Source organism: Ostrinia furnacalis, unplaced genomic scaffold (assembly GCF_004193835.3).
Source record: "Ostrinia furnacalis isolate ACB-3 unplaced genomic scaffold, ASM419383v2 OfSCF1026, whole genome shotgun sequence".
Classification (NCBI taxonomy): domain Eukaryota; kingdom Metazoa; phylum Arthropoda; class Insecta; order Lepidoptera; family Crambidae; genus Ostrinia; species Ostrinia furnacalis.
The window spans coordinates 69,414-90,191 of NW_021131265.1; the positions used below are offsets into that span (position 1 = coordinate 69,414).

Genomic DNA, 20,778 nt, shown 5'->3' on the forward strand with positions numbered 1-20,778 from the left:
ATGAAGTATTTAATGAGTGTTTCTGTTTATTTAAACTACAACCTGCAAGGCGTGAAGGATGTCCGCAGGGCGCGCAGCGTGTGCACTGTGCGCCCGCGCAGGTATGCAAGTAGGATGCTCCCCGGCGCACTATCGCCTCAGATTCAAAGCCAGTTGTCAAGGTGAACTACATTACCTAAAAATAACCAATAGCAAACTATGTTGGTAGGTCTGAAAACCGCAAAAGTGAAAGTACCGGTTATTGTATGGTTGTTGTTTCGTCACAAAGCACTTGACTCTAGGTTCGAATTACGTTTACTTAATGAGCCTTTTACTTTTACTGGACAAAACACTGGATAAGAAGTTTAGAATTTAGACAGTGCAACGCAACGTGGTAAAAGGTTATTACAGATATTTTTTAGTCCTCTATCTAATTAATGGAGCTGGAGCAGAAAGTTAGAGAATAGATCAACTCTTCTACAGGCAGTATAAAAACTGTTTAACTACTTACCTAATAAAAATAACGTTAATTAAAATTAGATTACAGTGAAATGTCAAAGTAGGTATTTATTTAGGTACACGTTTAGGTAGCTAAGTAAACCTGTAGTTAAGTACATATTTCACTTTCTTTAAAATTTTGCAGTAGGTTACTTATTATAAATCCTACTTACTTAACGTCCCTAAAGTTACAGATGATGTGTGCGATTATGTTGATTGCTTTACTTTTTGTGATCAAGTAAAACATAATTTAATTAATTGTCGTGTAGTAAGCTGTAATCAGCAGCAAATGCGTGATCATTATTCGAAATGCCATTGAGTGAAACGGTGAAAACTTACAATGTGTGGTGCGTAAATACATAACAAATACAAACAGTGCGCCGTGTAGTGCTTTAATAAAGAGTCGATCGGGTCGTGCAAGTGAAGTGAGCGCCCGCTAAGAGCGCGAGATGGCGTCGCAGTCACCATTGATGGGGCAACGTAAAGTCACGTGGGTCGTGGAACTAGGCGATGCACCGGCGTATGCGCATGCACCTTACGAAAAACATGTCAATCATAGCAAATGTAAGTATAACACCTACTTACTCAGTAAAAAAGCTTTATTTTCAAAACAAAAAAATACTGTTCCAGGCGCCGCGCCATGAACTCATAGTTAAGTAGTATAATAATCTCTGTGGCACTCTGTGGCCATATCTTGGCGCGCGCCCGCCCTGGGTGGGACACACCGTACGTTCCCGGTTCGTTGAAATTATGGCACGATTACCGCGTCTAAGGATAATGTTTATGTAAAAATTATACCTACCTTTTTACGATGACACAAAGAAACGCAGCACAGCGCCATCAGCTCAGCCCAATCTATAAATATTATTATTGGAAGAAGGAAACACAAAAGTACAAAACTATTAAAATTCTGCAACCGCGGGTATTTTTTTGTTCGAGTTTTTTTTTTCAGGATTATTTTCTTTTGTAGGAAAAGGCATTATGTTATACAGCAAAGTATTAAGTTTTAAATTCTTAATTACATAAACTTTATTTAATGGTAATATTAAAATTATTAAATCATCTGAATTATTATTTATAATAAATGAATGATCTTTCTCCTCCATTTCCCTTAATTTTCAGTCAGGATGTGGCACTTATCTAACCACTATCTAACACTTTAGAAGAGGAAATCAAGTTTTGTGTTACCACAAGTTGCTTTGTTCTCTTTATTTGTCAAAATTGTCGGTCAGCAAGTTCACGAACAAAATTGTAATTAACCACCAATATTACATTAATTATAGTATCGAAAATTACACACTTTTATTCAATAGCTTCCCGACACTAACTGCACATAAAAATATGAATTTGATTAAACATACATTTAATAAAATTCGTTTTTATAAGTAGGTACCTCATATTTTATTTCGTAGAACGGAACGTATTTCGTTACATTTGTGTGTGTAGCAGTCTTTTTCACGTATACTTACAAAGATAGGAAACGTATTTCTATTCCACTCGCACACTCATGCGGTTTGTCAAGTTGCTCTTTGGTGTTTAGCACTGACAGGAGTCGATAGATATTGTATCGATAAAATTTTAATGTAAGTAAAGCTATTTATTGGTTTCACAATCGATATCATGAATTAAAAACATAACAATGCATCTTTTAAGTACAATTAGTAATAATTTTATGAATGCAACAAGTACCAAAAGTAAATATTATAATTGATACATAACGTAAAGAAAATAATTTTAATTCATATTTAATTATTTTTATCCGCTGTTTCAGAACTGGCTTACGTGGTTTGCTTCGTTCATAAAAAAATATGTACACACATTTAACTGCAAAACTTAATAGACATAATGGTGAGCGAAAATAAGCTTCAAAAACTTTAAAACTTATTATTTAAATGGGTACCTACCCACGAATTGTATTTTCGATTTTTTTGCGAAAATACCACGATTAAAAATAATAATTAAGAAAAAGTTGTAATTTTGTTAAATTGATTAGATGCCATGGCAAAATCCCAACTAATATTATAAATGCGAAAGTAACTCTGTCTGTCTGTCTGTCTGTCTGTCTGTCTGTCTGTCTGTCTGTTACGCTTTCCCGCTTAAACCTCGCAACCGATTTTGATGAAATTTGGCATAGAGATAGTTTGAGTCCCGGGAAAGAACATAGGATAGTTTTTATCCCAGTTTTTGAAACAGGGACGCGCGCGATAAAGTTTTTCTGTGACAGACAAAATTCCACGCGGGCGAAGCCGCGGGCGGAAAGCTAGTATTAAATATAAAAAAAAATGGATGCTGACTGCAAAGTCACCCTCTTACACAAATGGCTGAAACACAGATAACGTATTATTATATTTTTTTTATAGATAAGATAAAAATGGGCGAGTGAGACCGGAAAAAATGTATCACAACATTATAATATTACAATACAGTGTGAGTTACGTTAAAGTGTACATATGAAAATAGATGAAACTAGACCTATTTTTATCGACAAAAAAGAGGTCGAAAAATTTTTGCGATTTTTTGTAAATTTTTTATAGAATTTTTTTTCTTCCAATTACTTATTTTAAAGAAAACCTAATAACTTTCAAACTAAGAGGTATATCCTGATAAAATAAAAACAGTAATAATGCTAAATAACAGTCGATACTATAAAAATACATAATACATAAATACTCACAATCGAACCTGCCTGGACCACGTCATGGTCAAATCAGAAAATGAGGCAAGATGTTTTGTTTTGCGAACTTCTGTCACGGATCATGATAGTGTAGCAGTAAATATAAACCTTCAAAAAGAGCCTCCTCTCTCATGCAAGTCTAAACGCTGTGTTGACCAGGCGGGAGTTGACGCGGCGATTAGGAGCATTGACTTCGCGCCATTATACAGTGTGTCCGGGCATGTAGTGATCAAACTTTAAGGGCGTAATCTATGGACAATTTTATCGGTGAAAATACTTTAAATTTGGGGCTTGACCCATTTTTCGCATATTTATAAGGATTTAAGTTTTTAATTTTAAGTTTTCACCTCTTCTTCAAAAACAAGTGATAGCGTGGGTAACTTAACATAAATAAGCAAATATTTTATATCATGCGATAGCCAATAAAATTATCTACTAGTAGAAGTAGAAAACAGACACAAGTTTCATACATTTTAAGGGAGTAAGAATGGATTTAATTAGAATAAACATGTTTTTTTTTTACATCTTTTTCAGTTATTTCCCAACACAAGAAAAACCAGGTCGTTAAGGTATGTTTTATTTGCATTGTATTATTAGTATTTGAGCCATTCTACAAAACGAATGTAAATTTATTAGTCTACGTCTATTAGTTTCGACGTAATTGTTGAACAGAGATACCCATTCCCAGCGGTTTCCATAGTAATCGGAATAGGTTGTGTGATTCTTTCAGGCAGTGCATTTTCGCATGTTGCGTGCGCTATGGAAACCGCTGGGAAGGGGTATCTTTGTTCAACAATTACGTCGAAACTAATAGATGTAGACTAATAAATTTACATTCGTTTTGTAGAATAGCTCAAATACTAATAATAAAATGTAAATAAAACATAACTTAACGACCTGGTTTTTCTTGTGTTGGGAAATAACTGAAAAAGATGTGAAAATAATAATGTTTATTTCTAATTAAATCCATTCTTACACCCTTAAAATGTATGGAAATTGTATCTGTTTTCTACTTCTACTAATAGATAATTTTATTGGCTATCGCATGATATAAAATTTTTGCTTATTAATGTTAAACTACCCACGCTATCACTTGTTTTTCAAGGAAGAGGTGAAAACTTGAAATCAAAAACTTAAATCCTTGTAAATATGCGAGAAATGCGTCAAGCCCCAAATTTAAAGTATTTTCACCGATAAAATTGTCCATAGATTGCGCCCTTAAAGTTTGATCACTACATGCCCGGACACACTGTATAAAATGACAGATGTAAACGAGGCCTCCAGATTCCTGTCTGACCACCTGACTGACGCAGTGAACAGAAACACTACTGTTATTCCCATAGCCAAGCGTAAAAGATTAATTAAANAATAAAAATCTTGACACAGAATATTCGTAGCATAACCTGCAACATTGACAATTTTACTACTCTGCTTACGAGAACCAACCTGTCTTGGGACATACTAATCATGACGGAATGTTGGCTGCCATCTGCAAGGTATATACCGGAATTAATTCAGTATTCGTATGCTACGACAAAAAATAACATAACTCAAAATGAAGGAGTCGTGGTATATTACAAATCAGTTATTTGTCCGGTTATAGATGAACCACAGCTTAGTGAAGCAAATTGCTTGACGATTAAGTTAAATTCTTCTACTGTCATTGTTGCCATCTACCGTCCCCCAGGATATAGGGAATCACAAAATTTTATTGCCTCCTTGAGAACAGTTCTGACTAATTTGAAACACTTTCCTAACATTATATTGACAGGGGACATAAACATCGACATAGCACATAACTCCAATGACAAACGCGCATGGGACTATCTAGATTTGCTGGCCGAGTTCAACATTCATACTGGTCACAATATCCCAACCCACAATCGAACCTGCCTGGACCACGTCATGGTCAAATCAGAAAATGAGGCAAGATGTTTTGTTTTGCGAACTTCTGTCACGGATCATGATAGTGTAGCAGTAAATATAAACCTTCAAAAAGAGCCTCCTCTCTCATGCAAGACTAAACGCTGTATTGACCAGGCGGGAGTTGACACGGCGATTAGGAGCATTGACTTCGCGCCATTATATAAAATGACAGATGTAAACGAGGCCTCCAGATTCCTGTCTGACCACCTGACTGACGCAGTGAACAGAAACACTACTGTTATTCCCATAGCCAAGCGTAAAAGACTAATTAAACCTTGGATTACTCCTGGTCTTCTTAGGTGCATGCAACATAGGGATAATCTACATAAAAAGACCTTACACAATCCAGATGACCAAAACCTATCCTTAACCTATAAGAGATACAGGAACTTTTGTAACGCAATTTTAAAGAAAACTAGGCGCGCATATGAGAGGAATTTGATTCAAGGCTCCAGTAACAGTAGCAAGAAACTGTGGGAGGCAGTGGTCAACATCACACAATACAAAAAACCAAAAAGCACATCCGCTCATCTAATAACAAACGGTGATCCAATGGAGGGTGTCAACACGGCAAACTCTTTCTTTGCAAATATTGGCAAAAACCTTGCAAGCAATATTGCTGGCGGTAGTAACACCGCTTCCTCAACTAGCTCCATTCCTTCCTCTGTGGGTTCCATGGTTCTACTCCCTACCGATGAGGCTGAAGTTGGTTGTCTTATTATGAGTCTGCGTGATGGATGTGCCGTGGGTATTGACCGGATTTCTGGACAACTTCTGAAACAATATAGTGACCTTGTGATACCGCCGATCGTATTTATCTGTAACCTCTGTATGACTGCTGGCGTATTTCCGGATATTTACAAGCGGTCACTTATCATTCCGGTCCATAAGGGTGGTGATAGAGACAATGTTAATAATTACAGGCCAATATCTCTGCTCCCTGTCCTGTCAAAGATTGTGGAAAGATTAATGAATAGGCGGTTGATTGACTTTCTTGATTCTCACAATATTATTTCTTCCTCACAATACGGTTTTCGCTCAGGGCGGTCAACTGACGATGCTGTTCATGATCTAACTGACTTTGTTGCCACGAATTTGGACAGGGGTGAGAAAGTTATTGGTATATTTCTTGACTTGGCCAAGGCCTTTGATACGGTCTCTATCACGATCCTACTGGAGAAAATGGAAAAGTTGGGTGTGAGGGGACTAGCTCTCCAACTATTTACCAGCTACTTAACGAATCGTTATCAGGCTGTCAAAATTGATGAATGGATTAGTGGAGAGCTGCCTGTCACTTTCGGTGTGCCGCAGGGCAGTGTCCTTGGACCCACGTTGTTCCTCATCTACATTAACGACCTGTGTCAGATGAAACTTCAGAATGGTAAAATAGTGGCTTTTGCCGATGACACTGCCTTGCTGTTCCGTGGTCGTGGTTGGGAATCGGTCTTTCGTTTTGCCCAGGCTGGATTTGAGTTGGTCTCGGATTGGCTGGCCGGTAATTTGCTGTCACTCAATGTAGGCAAGACCAAATATATGACGTTTTCGATTACTAGGAGGAATGTTCCGGTTAACCTTAATCTTACATCACACTTGGGCTCATGCCAGAGGTTGACTGCATGTGCAACGTGTTCTTGTCCTGGCCTAGTCGCCACTGACTCTGTGAAGTATTTGGGTGTCATGATTGACTGCTGCCTCAACTTCCAACCCCACTTAAATCTTCTTGCTTCCAGGATAAGGAAATTAATATATATATTCAAAACATTACGCCATGTTGCTGGCTATAAGGTCATAAGGACAATCTATTTGTCTCTTTGCCAATCCCTCATAGGGTATTGTATCTCCTCTTGGGGTGGTGCTGCAAAAACTCATTTATTGAGAGTGGAGAGGGCGCAGAGAGCGGTGCTCAAGGTTGGTGCATTCTTACCCATTCTACATCCCACAACAGAGGTATATAAACATTGGAAAGTGTTAACTGTCCGACAACTGTTTGTACTTGCTGTCATACTTCGCAAACACGCCCTCTTCCCATATAACCCGCTTCTTAACGCTGACAAACGCAGGAAGGGTACTGTATGCTCCACCGTCCAATTCCAAACAAAATTTGCCCACAGATTCTTTTGTTTTCTGGGAAACCGACTCTACAACAATGCTAATTCTACCCTCACCATCTACCCTCTTCTGCATCGTGAGTGTAAAAAGAAAGTTTCAGAGTGGCTCATGGACTTGAGCTATGATGAAACCGAAAAGCTAATAACAGTGTTAACATAAATACCAAAACCACACACACACACACACACACACACACACACACACACACACACACACACATATATATATTTCTTGTATTTATTGTAATTCTGATACGAGTAAGTTAATATTAAAGTGTAAAATTAAAGCTTATTAGTGACCTGAGGTGGTGGGAGCCTGATGACCTGTAATACAGGTATACTAAATACCTAGCATAGGCATCAGACTCACACAAGAATGAACATCAAACGTATCTTATACATTCACTATGTAATTCTGTTGGATTTTTTGTGTGAGTAAAAAAAAAATAAATAAAGATTTTTAACATAAAATACACAAAAAATGCCAACAAATAATAAAAAATGATACTTTTTGAAAAAAATCTGCTTTTAAATTCGTGTTTTTTTGGTTATTTGTTAAATTTCTCCAAAAAATGCCCCTATAACCGGTGGTTTTTATTACTTTGTATTATTCTCTATCGTATTACCTTCGTACAACCAAAAATCGCATGTCTCTATCCCTATCACAACGTTTGCAATGATCGTTTGAACTAAGCCTCTCCGGGCGCGCCATTCAACGCTTCGTTAACAACGAAACTGAAAATGGCCCTAGATTTGTAATTTTGATAAAGACAAGTTAGATTTCAAATAAAAACAAAAGATTTCGAAGTAAAATAAGCATTTTAGTTAAAATTAAAATTGTCTCTACCTGTAGCGGAGAATAATGTTGTGGCAGGCCTTTGTTCAAACTATTATAGCAAATGTTGTGATAGGGATAGAGACATGCAATTTTTGGTTTTAGAAAGATAATACGATAGATAATAATACAAAGTAATAAAAACCACCTATTATAGGGGCATTTTTTGGAGAAATTTATCAAATAACCAAAAAAACACGATTTTAAAAGCAGATTTTTTTCAAAAAGTATCATTTTTTATTATTTGTTGGCATTTTTTGTGTATTTTATGTATTTTTTTAGTATTGCCTGTTATTTAGCATTATTACTGTTTTTATATTATCAGGATATACCGCTTAGTTTAAAAGTTATTACGTTTTCTTTACAATAAGTAATCGGAAGAAAAAAAATTCTATAAAAAATTAAAAAAAAATCTCAAAAATTTTTTGACCTCTTTTTTGTCGATAAAAATAGGTCTAGTTTCATCTATTTTCATATGTACACTTTAACGTGACTCACACTGTATAATTAACAACAGTGATACCTACGCCGTAGAATATTACGGATTTTTTCTTTTAATTACTTATTGTAAAGAAAACGTTATAACTTTTGTATTAAGAGGTATTATAGTTACTCTGATAAAATAAAACAGTCATGATATTAATAAAAATTATGTAGGTACATAAAATACCCAGAAAACAAGTAAGCCGCCCGGAGCAAAGGAGCAAACTCAATTTTAGAAGTCTGCAATCGCAGCTCTCATTTGCATTAAAAAATTAAAATCTGCATCTTTTAGAATAATTTAGTTATATTTATTTTTGATTTAATATCTCGGTTTCAAAGAAATGTATAAAAGGAATTTATCGATAGTTAAGTTACTATCAAATGCGCACGTCACTATAGTCATCTTACTTGTCATTTCTTTCGTAGTTTCTGCGTGAAGCTTCTGTCTGTTTGAGATGATGTTTTCCTTGCTTTTTATTAAATACTAATGCATCTTTGTGCTTTTTATGTGCTAAAGTGAGTGAAAAGTGTCTAAAAAACAAAGTGAAAGTGCAGGCCTTGCCACCGGCACGAAGTTCTGTCAGTTTAGTGTTTTGAAAAGTTTGGACAAAGTTTACGCTTGGGAGTGGCGGTGTGTATGTGTTGTCATGTCTCAAGAAAAGTTTATATCACTTGTGATAACTTGATAGTCACTACCCCGGAGCACAGAAGTTGAGATGGAGCCTGGTACGGCGAAGATGGATTCCAGTTTTGTGGGTAAGTAGGTAGTCGCGTCATAGGTCTCGTGTTGTCGTTAGTTGGGGCAAGGCCTTGAAAGTGGTTTGTGGGAGAAGTTTAGGGCAACGTTGCCTACGGTCTCGAGCCTCGCTGCGTGGGTGCTTGCAAGACAGTTGATACATGGCGGCCGAATACCGACACTATCTTATCACTTGTGTACACAGCCATGATAAAACTAGTGCCTAAACCAGCTTTCCCCACATATGGGAGAATATAGATCATCCTCCGTGCCTGCTGATAATTTAGGTGTTAGGATTTGGATAACAATTTTGGGCACGTTTGAGTGTTTAACTTTTTGTTAATCAGGCCCATAGAATTTAAATGTCAAAAAATTAATTATCATTTACAAAATTTAGTAGTCAAATAAGACATAATTACTCCAATCACCATCGTCATTGCAGGAGGCCTGTAGCAGCCTAGACAGGCTGCTTGCTTTCTGGGGGATCTGGGGTGGTTGGAGTAGGAAGATAAATGCGGGCAATGGCCCAATCTGAGGCTAAGTGTGGTATTAGATTGCCTGCAAAACTAACTATTGTCATTGTCGTCGTCGATGAACTTCGACTATCACCAAGAATGGCACAGTGTATGTTGTTGTCATGCTATACTGTTATCTACTAGTGCATATTATTTTTCATGACCCATTGTAACTACCATGGCATCCATATGCAATGAATGTGGGTCAGGTATGAAATTTAGTAGCGTCATGGGAGGAATAACCACAAATTCTATTTTGTAAATAAGCCAACTTTCACAATTTAATAAAAAGTAATTAAATATACTTTGAAGATTTTTAATAAAGAGAATCACGGTAAGCTACTGGTGTTATGGGTGGAATAACCACAATAGTCCAGTGGTGGCAGAATTTAATATTCAATCAAACCCATGTTCCTCAGATTTCAATTCATTCGATTGCTTAGTAATCACCTAGCAAGTAGAAATATTTTCTATGTTACTGTAAGTACCTAATTACAATTGAAGGAGTGGATGTCTACTTTTCCAACTGCATACAGTCCATTGTATGTAGGACATAGGCAACTGCTAGATTCTTAACTGCATGTTATTGCAGTAACCATTTTTACACTTACCTAATTGTTTTAGGTACAAAATAATTAAAAAAAAATATTCACTATTTATATTTTTTTACGTATCTAAGCTATTTGAATACCTATAATATAGTTATTACTTCAGTTTACGGTCTATTCTGATTGACAATGTGCATGCACTAATGAAAATTTTACTCTAAAAAATTTTAAAAAGGAAGTTCTGAATCAGTTTAAAACTATAAATCAGAACGAAATTTCTACACAAGGATTCATTCATTTATACTTATGCAATGTGCAAACATACAACATGATGTGGCGTGTAAATAGCCACACCAGGAATAAAAATTGCGGGGAAGAAAGATGATGCGGGGGTCGGCTGGTGACTCCAAACAACTCAAAAATACAGCTGCATAAAACGGAAACCACCAACCTGCGGATCAGGAGACGGAGACCAGGCTTCGAGGGTCGACCCGTCGATATTTCTTGCGGTTTTGATTATTTCAATATCTTCAGCAAATATTCAGCGGATTTTTCACATTGACTTCGTTGACAGACGTTCCAAGACAAGATAGAGTTTTTTCTTAATTTCCCATAGAGGTTTTTCGCGAAGGTTGGCTCCTGCGAAGGTGCTGGCCCCGAATCCGATAAACAGATTAGTGGGAAACCATCTCATGCAGCTAGATAATTTTGAGAGTTGGAGCCACCGAAGAAAAGGAAGAGAAGAAAGATAAGAAAGTTGGACATAGGCCCAACCACAACATGTTCATTGCTCATTATGTTATTTAAACTTAATTCAATTCTTAAATTATTTCAACATCAACAAACTGAATGTTTATTAAAAATCCAACCGTCTATGTCTTCTAACCAGATTGCAAGATATTTCATATGGGCACACAGACTCTGTCATGCACCAATTGGACTGAAGAAAGCTAACTTAGTATGAAATATAATACCTTTCAGCAGATCATATTCCTCCAAAGAACAGGTTTCCCTGCCTCACGCAATACCTCCTTAGCCGCGATACCCACTGCTGTGTGGACATTGCAATTTTATAGTTGTATTTATGCAATGCAAAAAAAATGAGAATTTAAGTAGTTCAATGATTTTACTGTTGACCTACAAATCATTCCTTAAATTGTTTAAAACTAATCAGATCATCTATGTTGGTGTGTATGATGTAGGCTAGGAATGACCATGGCAGCTCTCAATCAAATGATATATTAATCAATGGATTGTTTAATCCACTGGTTAAAACTTATCTTACTTCTTTTTCAGAGAAACAGTATTATTAAACTCTTTAAATTGAAGGTCTTTGATTTGTTTGCATCCAAGTCTCAGTCCATATTCATTTTTTTATAGCTGTTGACATGATGTCATGACACTAATTCCACTCAGTGACTAACTTTTAACTAGTTGAGTGAGCCGAGTTTTATTACGAGCTTAGATCCTAATGGCTGTAACAATATGTAACGTGGGAATCATTCTGTTATTTTATTTCATTGAAACATTGCTATTTTTGTCTGAATATTCTAATTGGATTAAATTATGTACATTATGAGCTGTACAGGCCATCCATTCTTGCAAACTCCCTCCCATTCTCACAATATTTTAAACAGAAATTAGTTAATGCAACATAATATAATACTAGTTTATGGTCGCGGGTTCGCCCGCGTGAATTTCAGTCATCGACATTTGTCACAAAATGTCTCTGTCCATTATTGGTTCCCCTTTTAGAGGTTGAATTATAAAAACCCTGAAACACGTGTTTACTTATCAACTCATCTTGTTTCCCCATACATATTGAATCCACATTTAATCTCCCAAGGGGGTGAATTTTGAAGTCTTCTTTCCTACACTACTTAGCCGAGGGGCGTCTGCGCCGGGTCTGGCGGCGCGCGTACGGTTATTGTCATAATCGGCTCGCGCGGCGCCGCATACAAACAACTGTTTACCGCGTTTATTATGCACAGGTCGGTCGATGCATCCTACACCTGTGGGCTATGGTCTATACTTTGGATTAGTAAAATGCTGGTTTCAACGTCATGAATCTTATACAGCGTGTATCCAACTGTACCCAAGGTGTACCCTAAAAGATCGAGACATCTTACTACTTAAAACTATTACTTATAGGCATACATAGCAGAAACAGCAGATTACAAAAATCAACCGCCAAACTCGAGTCTAATAATAAACAATTTATCTGCCTAATAACAATACACCTACCTATACACTCTTTCTTTCCTAATCGGTTTCAGCTTGAGGTATTGGTGCGTACAGGGTTTGTGAAGCCGGGACAATAATAAATTATACAACTTTGGAAACCAGTGTATTATTACTGTAGCTGTCTCAGGAAATATCGTATGGCGGTTACTGGCTTAGGACTGTATTTAAACCTTGTCGATATCATTATTGTTATTAATTGATAACTAACACAGATAAATCTGAGGTATCGTAAAATAATAAGTTTACCACTTCTAAACCCTATCGTACTGTTTTTTCTTATTGGATTGTGACATCTACTTGGACACTCAAATGACCAGTGGGTGCCAAGGCCATTTTCGTTTACTTATGTCGGTATTATCTATTCATCACTATCATTAACGTTCGAGACTTTTTCATTGATTATTGCCGCAAAGTCAAACATCTAGGTTTTGTATTTAAAAATTAAAACATTGTAGTGATTATAGGTATTGTCCAAAGTAATTAAAGTCTATATTCATGTAATATGACGTAGGATATAATAGCAGGATTTATTAAGTTTGCATTGATTAAACAATTAAGACGTTTCATTAGAGCGTCTATTTGTTTCTTTATTGATTTGGATCTAATCAGAATGTGATATTGTAAGTTAGGTAGTATCTGCTTTGTGTTTTTGCTGGCAAGTCCCGTCGGCAGCTCGCGAGCAGACAGGCGCGTCACCCGCCGCCTAATGAAGAGAAATTACTCGAAATAATTGTTCCGCTGTGCGCCGGAACACGGAATGTTTTGGTCTCCATGCCGCGTGCCGAGCTGCTGTCGCGCTCCATCGGCCACACATTTCTCAGATGCTGTTAATCTTCTTCATTAATTACTTCCTTATCGCATTAACGACGTGTGATGGGTGGTTAAATAACAAAATTAAAATTCGGTTAATTTTTCTATAATTTTCTTCATGGATTTCAAAAATATATTTTACGCCTTCGTAATTTATCCTTATCATCCACGATATATTTCCAATTTTTCCGTACGGAATCCTGAAAATACACTATCAGGCGTTGACCCCAGTCTATTCACTAATCTGCCTGTTTAACTTATCACAGTGCACAGTAACTATTCTATTTTGTGCTAATATGAAAAAATGAATTATTCATTGAGACGTATAGGTCTCACCGTAAAAACCTATATTGTGTTTAGTTGGTTGTTGTTTTACAGTTAAGTCTAAAGTTCAGTATGGGTGTCTTCTTCTTCTTCTTTTCAGCCAAATTGAGGCGCGGCCGCGCGCGTATTTGTGTATGATAGGGCTGGATACTGCGGGTTTCTTGATTAAAACACAATCTTCAGATATGACACTTGTGTATTCGTGGGAGCCGAGACGAGAGAGAGAGAAACATTGCCATTACACAAAATATAAATTCCACAGCTTAGTGTTGCCATGCAACATACTGGGGCCCCAGGAAGGGCGAAAATATTTGATAGTTACACAACATTAATTTTACTATTAATTAGTAGGTAACTAAAGGTAAGTTAGACTAATAATACTCATTACAGTACACATTTTGTACAAGACATAATTTGTAATTTGTTACATCTTGTAAGTAATCATAAGATATTATGCACACGTAACTAAATTAACAGTAAGTTTATTAATTAGCCTTAACTTCTAAAATTAAGTGATAACATTTTACAGATTATCATCTATTGGCAATAGACACACTTTATGTATGCCACGAACATGAGTTTTCTTATTAGATGTCATTACTTCTACTGCTCTAACTTTTGTGTCATGCCCAGGGAAAACATTTATAATTCTAGCCATAGGCCATGACATTGAAGGAGTGTTATCATCTTTTAAAATTACTAAACTTCCTACTTTTACATCATTGCAATCTGTTCTCCATTTTGGCCTATTTTGCAATACATTAAGATACTTCTTATGCCAAGTTTTCCAAAACATTTGTTTTAAATTAGTACATAATTGCCAAAATTTTAATTTATTTCGCGGAACGACAACATTCTGTTCCGGATACATAGTTAGAGGAGAACCAATAATGAAATGTCCTGGTGACAAATAACAAAAATCATCAGGATCTGATGACAGAGGTAGAAGGGGTCTCGAGTTGAGTATTGCTTCTATCTCTGTTAACACAGTATTAAGTTGCTCATAGGTAAGTACAGTTTTTTGCAGAACTCTTTTTAGGTGATATTTTGTGCTTTTAACTGCAGCTTCCCATAGTCCCCCGAAGGTAGGTGAGTAAGCGGGGATAAACTTAAAAGCAATACCGCGTTGTGTTGCGAAATGATGTACTTCTGCTTGGTGACTCTGGGAAGTGTGCAATTTGTAAAGCTCAGCTAGATGGGACCGTGCACATTTAAAAGTACTAGCATTGTCGCAGTGAATTTCGGCGGGCAATCCTCTTCGTGATATCAGCCTTCTTAAGCAAGCGAGAAAGGTTTCAGTGGTTAGATCTGAGGCCAATTCCAAGTGGACGGCCTTCGTCGTAAAACAGACGAACACGCAGATGTAACCTTTACCAACTACAGATCGTCTCACTCGCGATAGCTTGACATCAATAGGCCCGGCGAAATCCACTCCGACCTTCTCAAAGGGACGGCTGGTCGCAGTGACGCGAGCAGCTGGCAAGGACCCCATCAGCTGTTTGGCCACAGTGGCTTTTTGTCTGAAACATGTAATACACTTATGAGTTATCTTCTTAATTTCCATTAAGCCGTTTACAATCCAATACCTTTGGTTTAAATGCGCAAGTAAAAGCCTAGGCCCTGCGTGCAGTAACCTTTCGTGTTCACTTCGTATAAGCAAGTTAGTGACAATAGAACTTTTCGGTAATATTATGGGATGTTTTTGTGCGTAAGCGATATCTGCGTGATGAAGCCTACCACCCACACGTAAAAGCCCTTGGTCGTCGATATGGGGGTGCAGATTAGCTAAATTTCCCTTAACATTCTTGCCATTGCGCAATAAATTTAATTCAGTTTGAAAATAGGTATGTTGTTCGTACTTAATTAATAGCATTAACGCATTGTTAAGTTCTTGTGCACTTAAAAATGATGCATTTAATTTTTGTTTATTTTTATTTAAATTATTTAAAAATCTCAAGATATAAGCTAACAACCTAGTCATTTTATGTATATCTGAGCAATCATGCAAACGCTGAAATATAAATGCAAGCTGATCGAAATCGTCACACACAACGTTACAGGAGAAGGCTGAGCAGAGTTTCACTTCAGGTAAGTCGACAGGTAGACCCGTATAGCAAGAGGAAAAGTCAAGCTCGCTAGTTTGAAGAAATTGAGGACCATGCCACCACAAATCACACCCTAACAATTCACCTGGCTTGGTTCCGCGACTTACAAGATCCGCAGGATTGTCAGCTGACTTCACATACAGCCAGTCCCATTGATCGCAGGTTTGGCGAATGGCAATTACTCTGTTTGCAACGTATGCTTTGAGCATTGTTGGATCGGTACTAAGCCATGCAAGGACTATTTTAGAATCAGTAAATAGGTAGACATTACTAATTTTAATTTTTGTTATAAGAACATCATAAACTTTAAAAATTAACTTTGACAGTATAAGTGCAGCATTTAGCTCTAACTTTGGCACAGTCATACCTTTCTTTTGTATAGGATTGATGCGCGACTTCGAGCAGAGTAATTGCACATTCACAGTACCTGTGGGGCTGGACCAGCGAAGGTATACGCAGCAGCCGTAGCCAGTCGTACTGGATGCGTCTGCGAATCCGATTAATTCAGCTGTGTCAACGTCTGAAATGCTTAAATTTCTTTGTAATAAAATTGGTTTCATTGCAGCTAAGTCAGCTGTAAAAGATTGCCACTCCTGACACACATCAGGTTGGGGACTGTCATTCCACTCTAATTTTTGCAGCCAAAGTTTTTGCATTATAGACTTGGCTGAGACAATAATAGGACTAACAAAACCCATTGGATCATAGAATTTGCCTATATAACTCAAAATAGTTCTCTTAGTGATTTTCTTTGAATCAAATGGCTGTGGTGAAGATATTATGAAGTGATCATGCTTCACATTTACTGTAAGACCTAAAGCCTTCATATTAAAGTTGTCTTTTTGCAAATCAAGACTATCAAAATGCAAGTCATTGATTGGTATATCAGATAGAACTTGACTGTCATTGGAGCTCCATTTGTGAGTTTCAAAACTACCTAGTGACAGTAATCTACGCAATTCGTCACGTGCCGCAAACACAGTTTCGAGATCATTGTGAGAAAATAAAATATCATCACAATACACATTATTTTTAATTATGGATGAGGCTAGAGGAAATTCGTCCCTATATCTATTTGCTAGCTCATCTAAACAGCGAGTGGCAATGTATGTACTGCTTTTCAACCCATACGTTACAGTATCTAATTGAATGCATTGCACTGACTCGGTGGGATCGTCCCTCCATAGTATATTCTGAAGAGAAGTGTATTCCGGATCTACTTTTATATTGCGAAACATGCGCTTGATGTCAGCAGTGAAAGTATAATCACCTAATCGAAATAACAATATTATGTCAAATAATTCTCTTTGAACTACAGGCCCATTTAATAGTAAGTCATTTAATGATACTTTATTGCTTGACTTCATGGAACCATCAAACACAGTTCTGAGTTTAGTAGTTTTACTATTGTCATTTATTACCGCATGATGTGGCAGAAAATAAACAGGTTGTTTCATCAAATCATAACTTTCAATGTCTATGTAGTGACCATGATTTAGTGCTAAGTATTCATGAATGAAATTTTTGTATAGCATGAATAACTCAGGATTTGCATGTAGCCTTTTTTCTAAATTATAGAACCGTTTGAGAGCCAAATGAAAAGATTCGCCAAGGACGTCATTAATTTGAGGTAAAGGTAACTTTAAAGGTAATGCGACTTGAAATCTACTGTCTTCCAACTGAACGGACTCTTTAAATATTTGCTCACACTGTTCATGCTCAGAAGAATGCTCAGGATATACTTCTGGGACCTTTTCAGTACTCCAAAAGTTAGCAATAGTGTCACTCAACCCTAACTCACATTTGAGAACAACTTTGTGGCATTGTTTAGGTAATTGAAAAGGAGAGACAGTACCTGCAATAATGTTTCCGAAGTGGGTATTGGTTATGAATAGCTTAGCTGAATTATCCTTTGTGGCAGTTGACGAGTAGTTGCTGCTTTGTTGCTCACGAGCCAGAGACCCAGTAGACTCAGGCGCTTGCGTGGGCAACGCCGTCAGCTCGCGAGGTGCCCCTCCTTGGCTCGGTATGAGCACCTGGAAAAATATGTCAGCTGCCATTAGCATGTGAATGTCACTTGGTTCACTGAACTGCTCATCGGCTAAAGTTAAGTTGGGAGGTATTTTAAAATCATTTAATTCAATCTTGTTTTGAGGCAATTTACATGTTATCTGGTCAACTACATGACAATTTACATTTATTTTAAATGGACTTTTCAAAGAGTAGACTTCTAATGGAATGCAATATTTAGTGTAACTTTTTGCATTAGAAACTCCAATGATTTTGGTGTTAGTTTGCTTAGGGGTGTAACCTAAGAGGTTGACCACATGAGAGGTAACAAATGAAACTTGCGAGCCACTGTCCAGCAAAGCTTTGACATGAAGCTCTGTGCCATCCTTCGCCACTAATTTAACTCTTGCTGTGGGAAGAAGTACATTGTTATTAGATATATTGTTGCCTGTCAAAGAAACAGGGGGTGCGGGGGCAGCTTGATCGCTGTGCAACAGTGTGTTGTGAGGTTTCTTGCACACTGAGCACCTAAAATGGAACCTGCATTTTCCCTGATGCGCACCAAGGCAAATATTGCACAGTTTATTAATGCTTACAAATTGCATTCGTTCTTGTGTAGGTGAAAGTTTAAACTTTTTGCAAGTGTATAACTTGTGATTGCACTTACAGTATCCGCATGCTGCTGTAGTCATGTGAGTCACCACCACCTTGTTGTTGTTGCTGGAAGTGTGACCCTGCTCAGTATTCTCCAGCGCCATTGCTTGCTTCTCGATGAATAGCAAGAAATCTTCAAGTTTGGGCTCCATTTCCATACAGCGCCCAAGTTGGTACGCCTTTGCCGTTGAGTTATCTAGTTTGCGGATTGAAATACTTAAAAGAATTGCGTCCCAGTAAATGACATTAGGGTCAATGTTTTTAATAGCAGCTATTTGCTGACGGACTACACATACAAATTCTCTAAGATTTGTGGCAGAAGGCCTTGAAATTGATTTCAAATCTAATAATTGCGATACATGTTCTGCAGTGATTCGGTATTTATTTTCGTACCTCTTGCTGAGAAGGCCCAGAGCTACATTGTAGCTATCTGCAGTAATAGGCAGATTTTTGATGAGGTCGAAGGCCTCATCACGCAAATACGAACGCAAGTAATAAAACTTTTGAATCTCGTCTATGGTATTGTCATTGTGAATCATGGAAGTGAAGATATTAATAAAAGGAACGTATTCCGTAAACTTACCATTGAAAGTTTGGATTGTAATTGGCGGTAACTTAGTTAAATTATGGTGAGGTGACTTGGAGGCTTGCATGGAGGAAGTTGACATCTTTTGTTTTATTTCCGAGTCTAGCTTTGTTAGAATAGCGAAATAGTTGCTTTCAGTTTTTTCGACGTTTTCGCTGTCATTTTCATCCAAGTACAATATTTCTTGGTTGAGCTTTTCGTACGCTGCGAAAGATGTTTCAAGTCTGACACGTTTTGCTTCTAAGATTTCGATTGAATGTGAAGATAAATCTTGTTCACAAACTTGTAGCAATCTTGTGATCGTACCTTTTAGGTAACCTCGCGAAGCAATTTTCTGTTTTAATCCTTCCTCCATGTTTAAACTTCCTTTTCACCACAATGGATAAACTTCTCACACAAATTCACGCTTATAACTATGCTTAACTTAAAATAGTTACGTCAATTACAATAATTTAACCGCTTACAAAAGGGCGAAACACAAAATGGCGGAAATGGCAAAATTGGCGAATGAACTGAGATTGAAGGTGTTGCACCACAGATATGGATTAGAGTAGATACAGCAAGTTGATCGTCAAAGCGTGCCATTCCGATATGTCCAAATGGACATACATGGTCGAGTGATGTTCATGTAATCCGATTACAACAATCGGTTACGATGATTTTACGAGGACAGTAGTACGAACACGGTAGAAAGAAGAAATTATTTACGGATTGAGAATTGTAATTAACAGCACAAGTAACAAATAATTAATTAGAATAAAGTAGCAGTAGAAGAAGTATAAAGTAGCATTGTTTTTAGGGGTCATCCATAAAGTACGTCACACGTAAAGAGGGGGGGAGGGGGTTGACAAAGTGTGACATGGTGTGACAAGGGGTGGGAGGGGTCCTAAGTTTTGTGACATCACATTTCAATTGTTTAAAATTTTTGATATAATGTTGATTTCATAAAAAAAGTGCTTAATTTAAATGGAAATAAAACTAATTTCGGAACTGCTGTTAATTTAATAATTTTTCGATGTGAAATTGCAAAACATGTGACGTCACACTAGGGAGGGGGGGTCTCAGAAATGTGACCACCTGTGACAAGGACGGAGGGGGGGTCAAAAAATCATGAAATTCGTGTGACGTACTTTATGGATGGCCCCTTAATACAAATCCTGCGATGTACTCTTCTTATAAAGATGTTTTTGGTTTTGTATTTTACAAATTATCAGTTTTATCGGAATTAATTAAATTTCGAATCGAGTCGCACGATATCATTCGATGACTTTGCAAATGCAATACGATGATACGATTACTTTTACGTTGCGGCAATCACTAAAATTCGCTAAAATGACACTAATGACGTTTAAAAAGTGGCACGCTCGGCTTCATACAATTTTTGACACATGCTGCATCTATCCATATCTGTGTGTTGCACGTAGCGTTGGTCATCACGTGGTGCGGCAGATGAACGAATGTTGAACGAAGGGTGAACGAATGTGTTGCACGAACGATGAACAAAGTTGAACGAACGTGTTGTTGAAGTTCTTGCCGTCCTGCTTGCACTCGGTCTTGTTGCAAGTTTTGCGTCCTTTTCTTTCTTCGGCGATGGTCGACACCACAATCGGCACGAATCGGGTTTGCGGTTACAGCGCCACCTGGTTGCGATTTGTTGCGTGCTGCTTGATTGGATGCTGAGCGAATTGCGACCCAAACGACGAATGAACGAAGAAAATGGCGTCCTTGTGCTTCCCAAAATTG

The 20,778-nt window shown here is 37.3% G+C and overlaps 2 protein-coding genes across 3 annotated transcripts in view; one reads left to right on the plus strand and one right to left on the minus strand.

Moving 5' to 3' along the window:
• The first annotated feature begins 8,931 nt into the window (after positions 1–8,931).
• Positions 8,932–20,778, plus strand: part of LOC114350943 (dystrophin, isoforms A/C/F/G/H) — a 42,430-nt gene continuing 30,583 nt past the window's right edge. Inside the window, exon 1 of the mRNA XM_028301909.1 lies at positions 8,932–9,259. Within this exon, the coding sequence (XP_028157710.1) occupies positions 9,220–9,259 (40 nt within the window). The 5' untranslated portion in view covers positions 8,932–9,219. The remainder of the gene's footprint in view (positions 9,260–20,778) is intronic.
• LOC114350946 (uncharacterized) lies at positions 13,811–19,486 on the minus strand. 2 transcript variants are annotated; one of them, XM_028301913.1, is made up of 3 exons: positions 19,033–19,486; positions 18,463–18,645; positions 13,811–17,821 (listed from the first exon to the last, which is right to left on the minus strand). In XM_028301913.1, the coding sequence occupies exon 3, from the start codon at positions 17,318–17,320 to the stop codon at positions 14,204–14,206; it is 3,117 nt and encodes a 1,038-aa protein (XP_028157714.1). In that variant the 5' UTR covers positions 17,321–17,821; positions 18,463–18,645; positions 19,033–19,486; the 3' UTR covers positions 13,811–14,203. Both variants share the same exon structure in this region, with proteins under 2 accessions (XP_028157714.1, XP_028157715.1).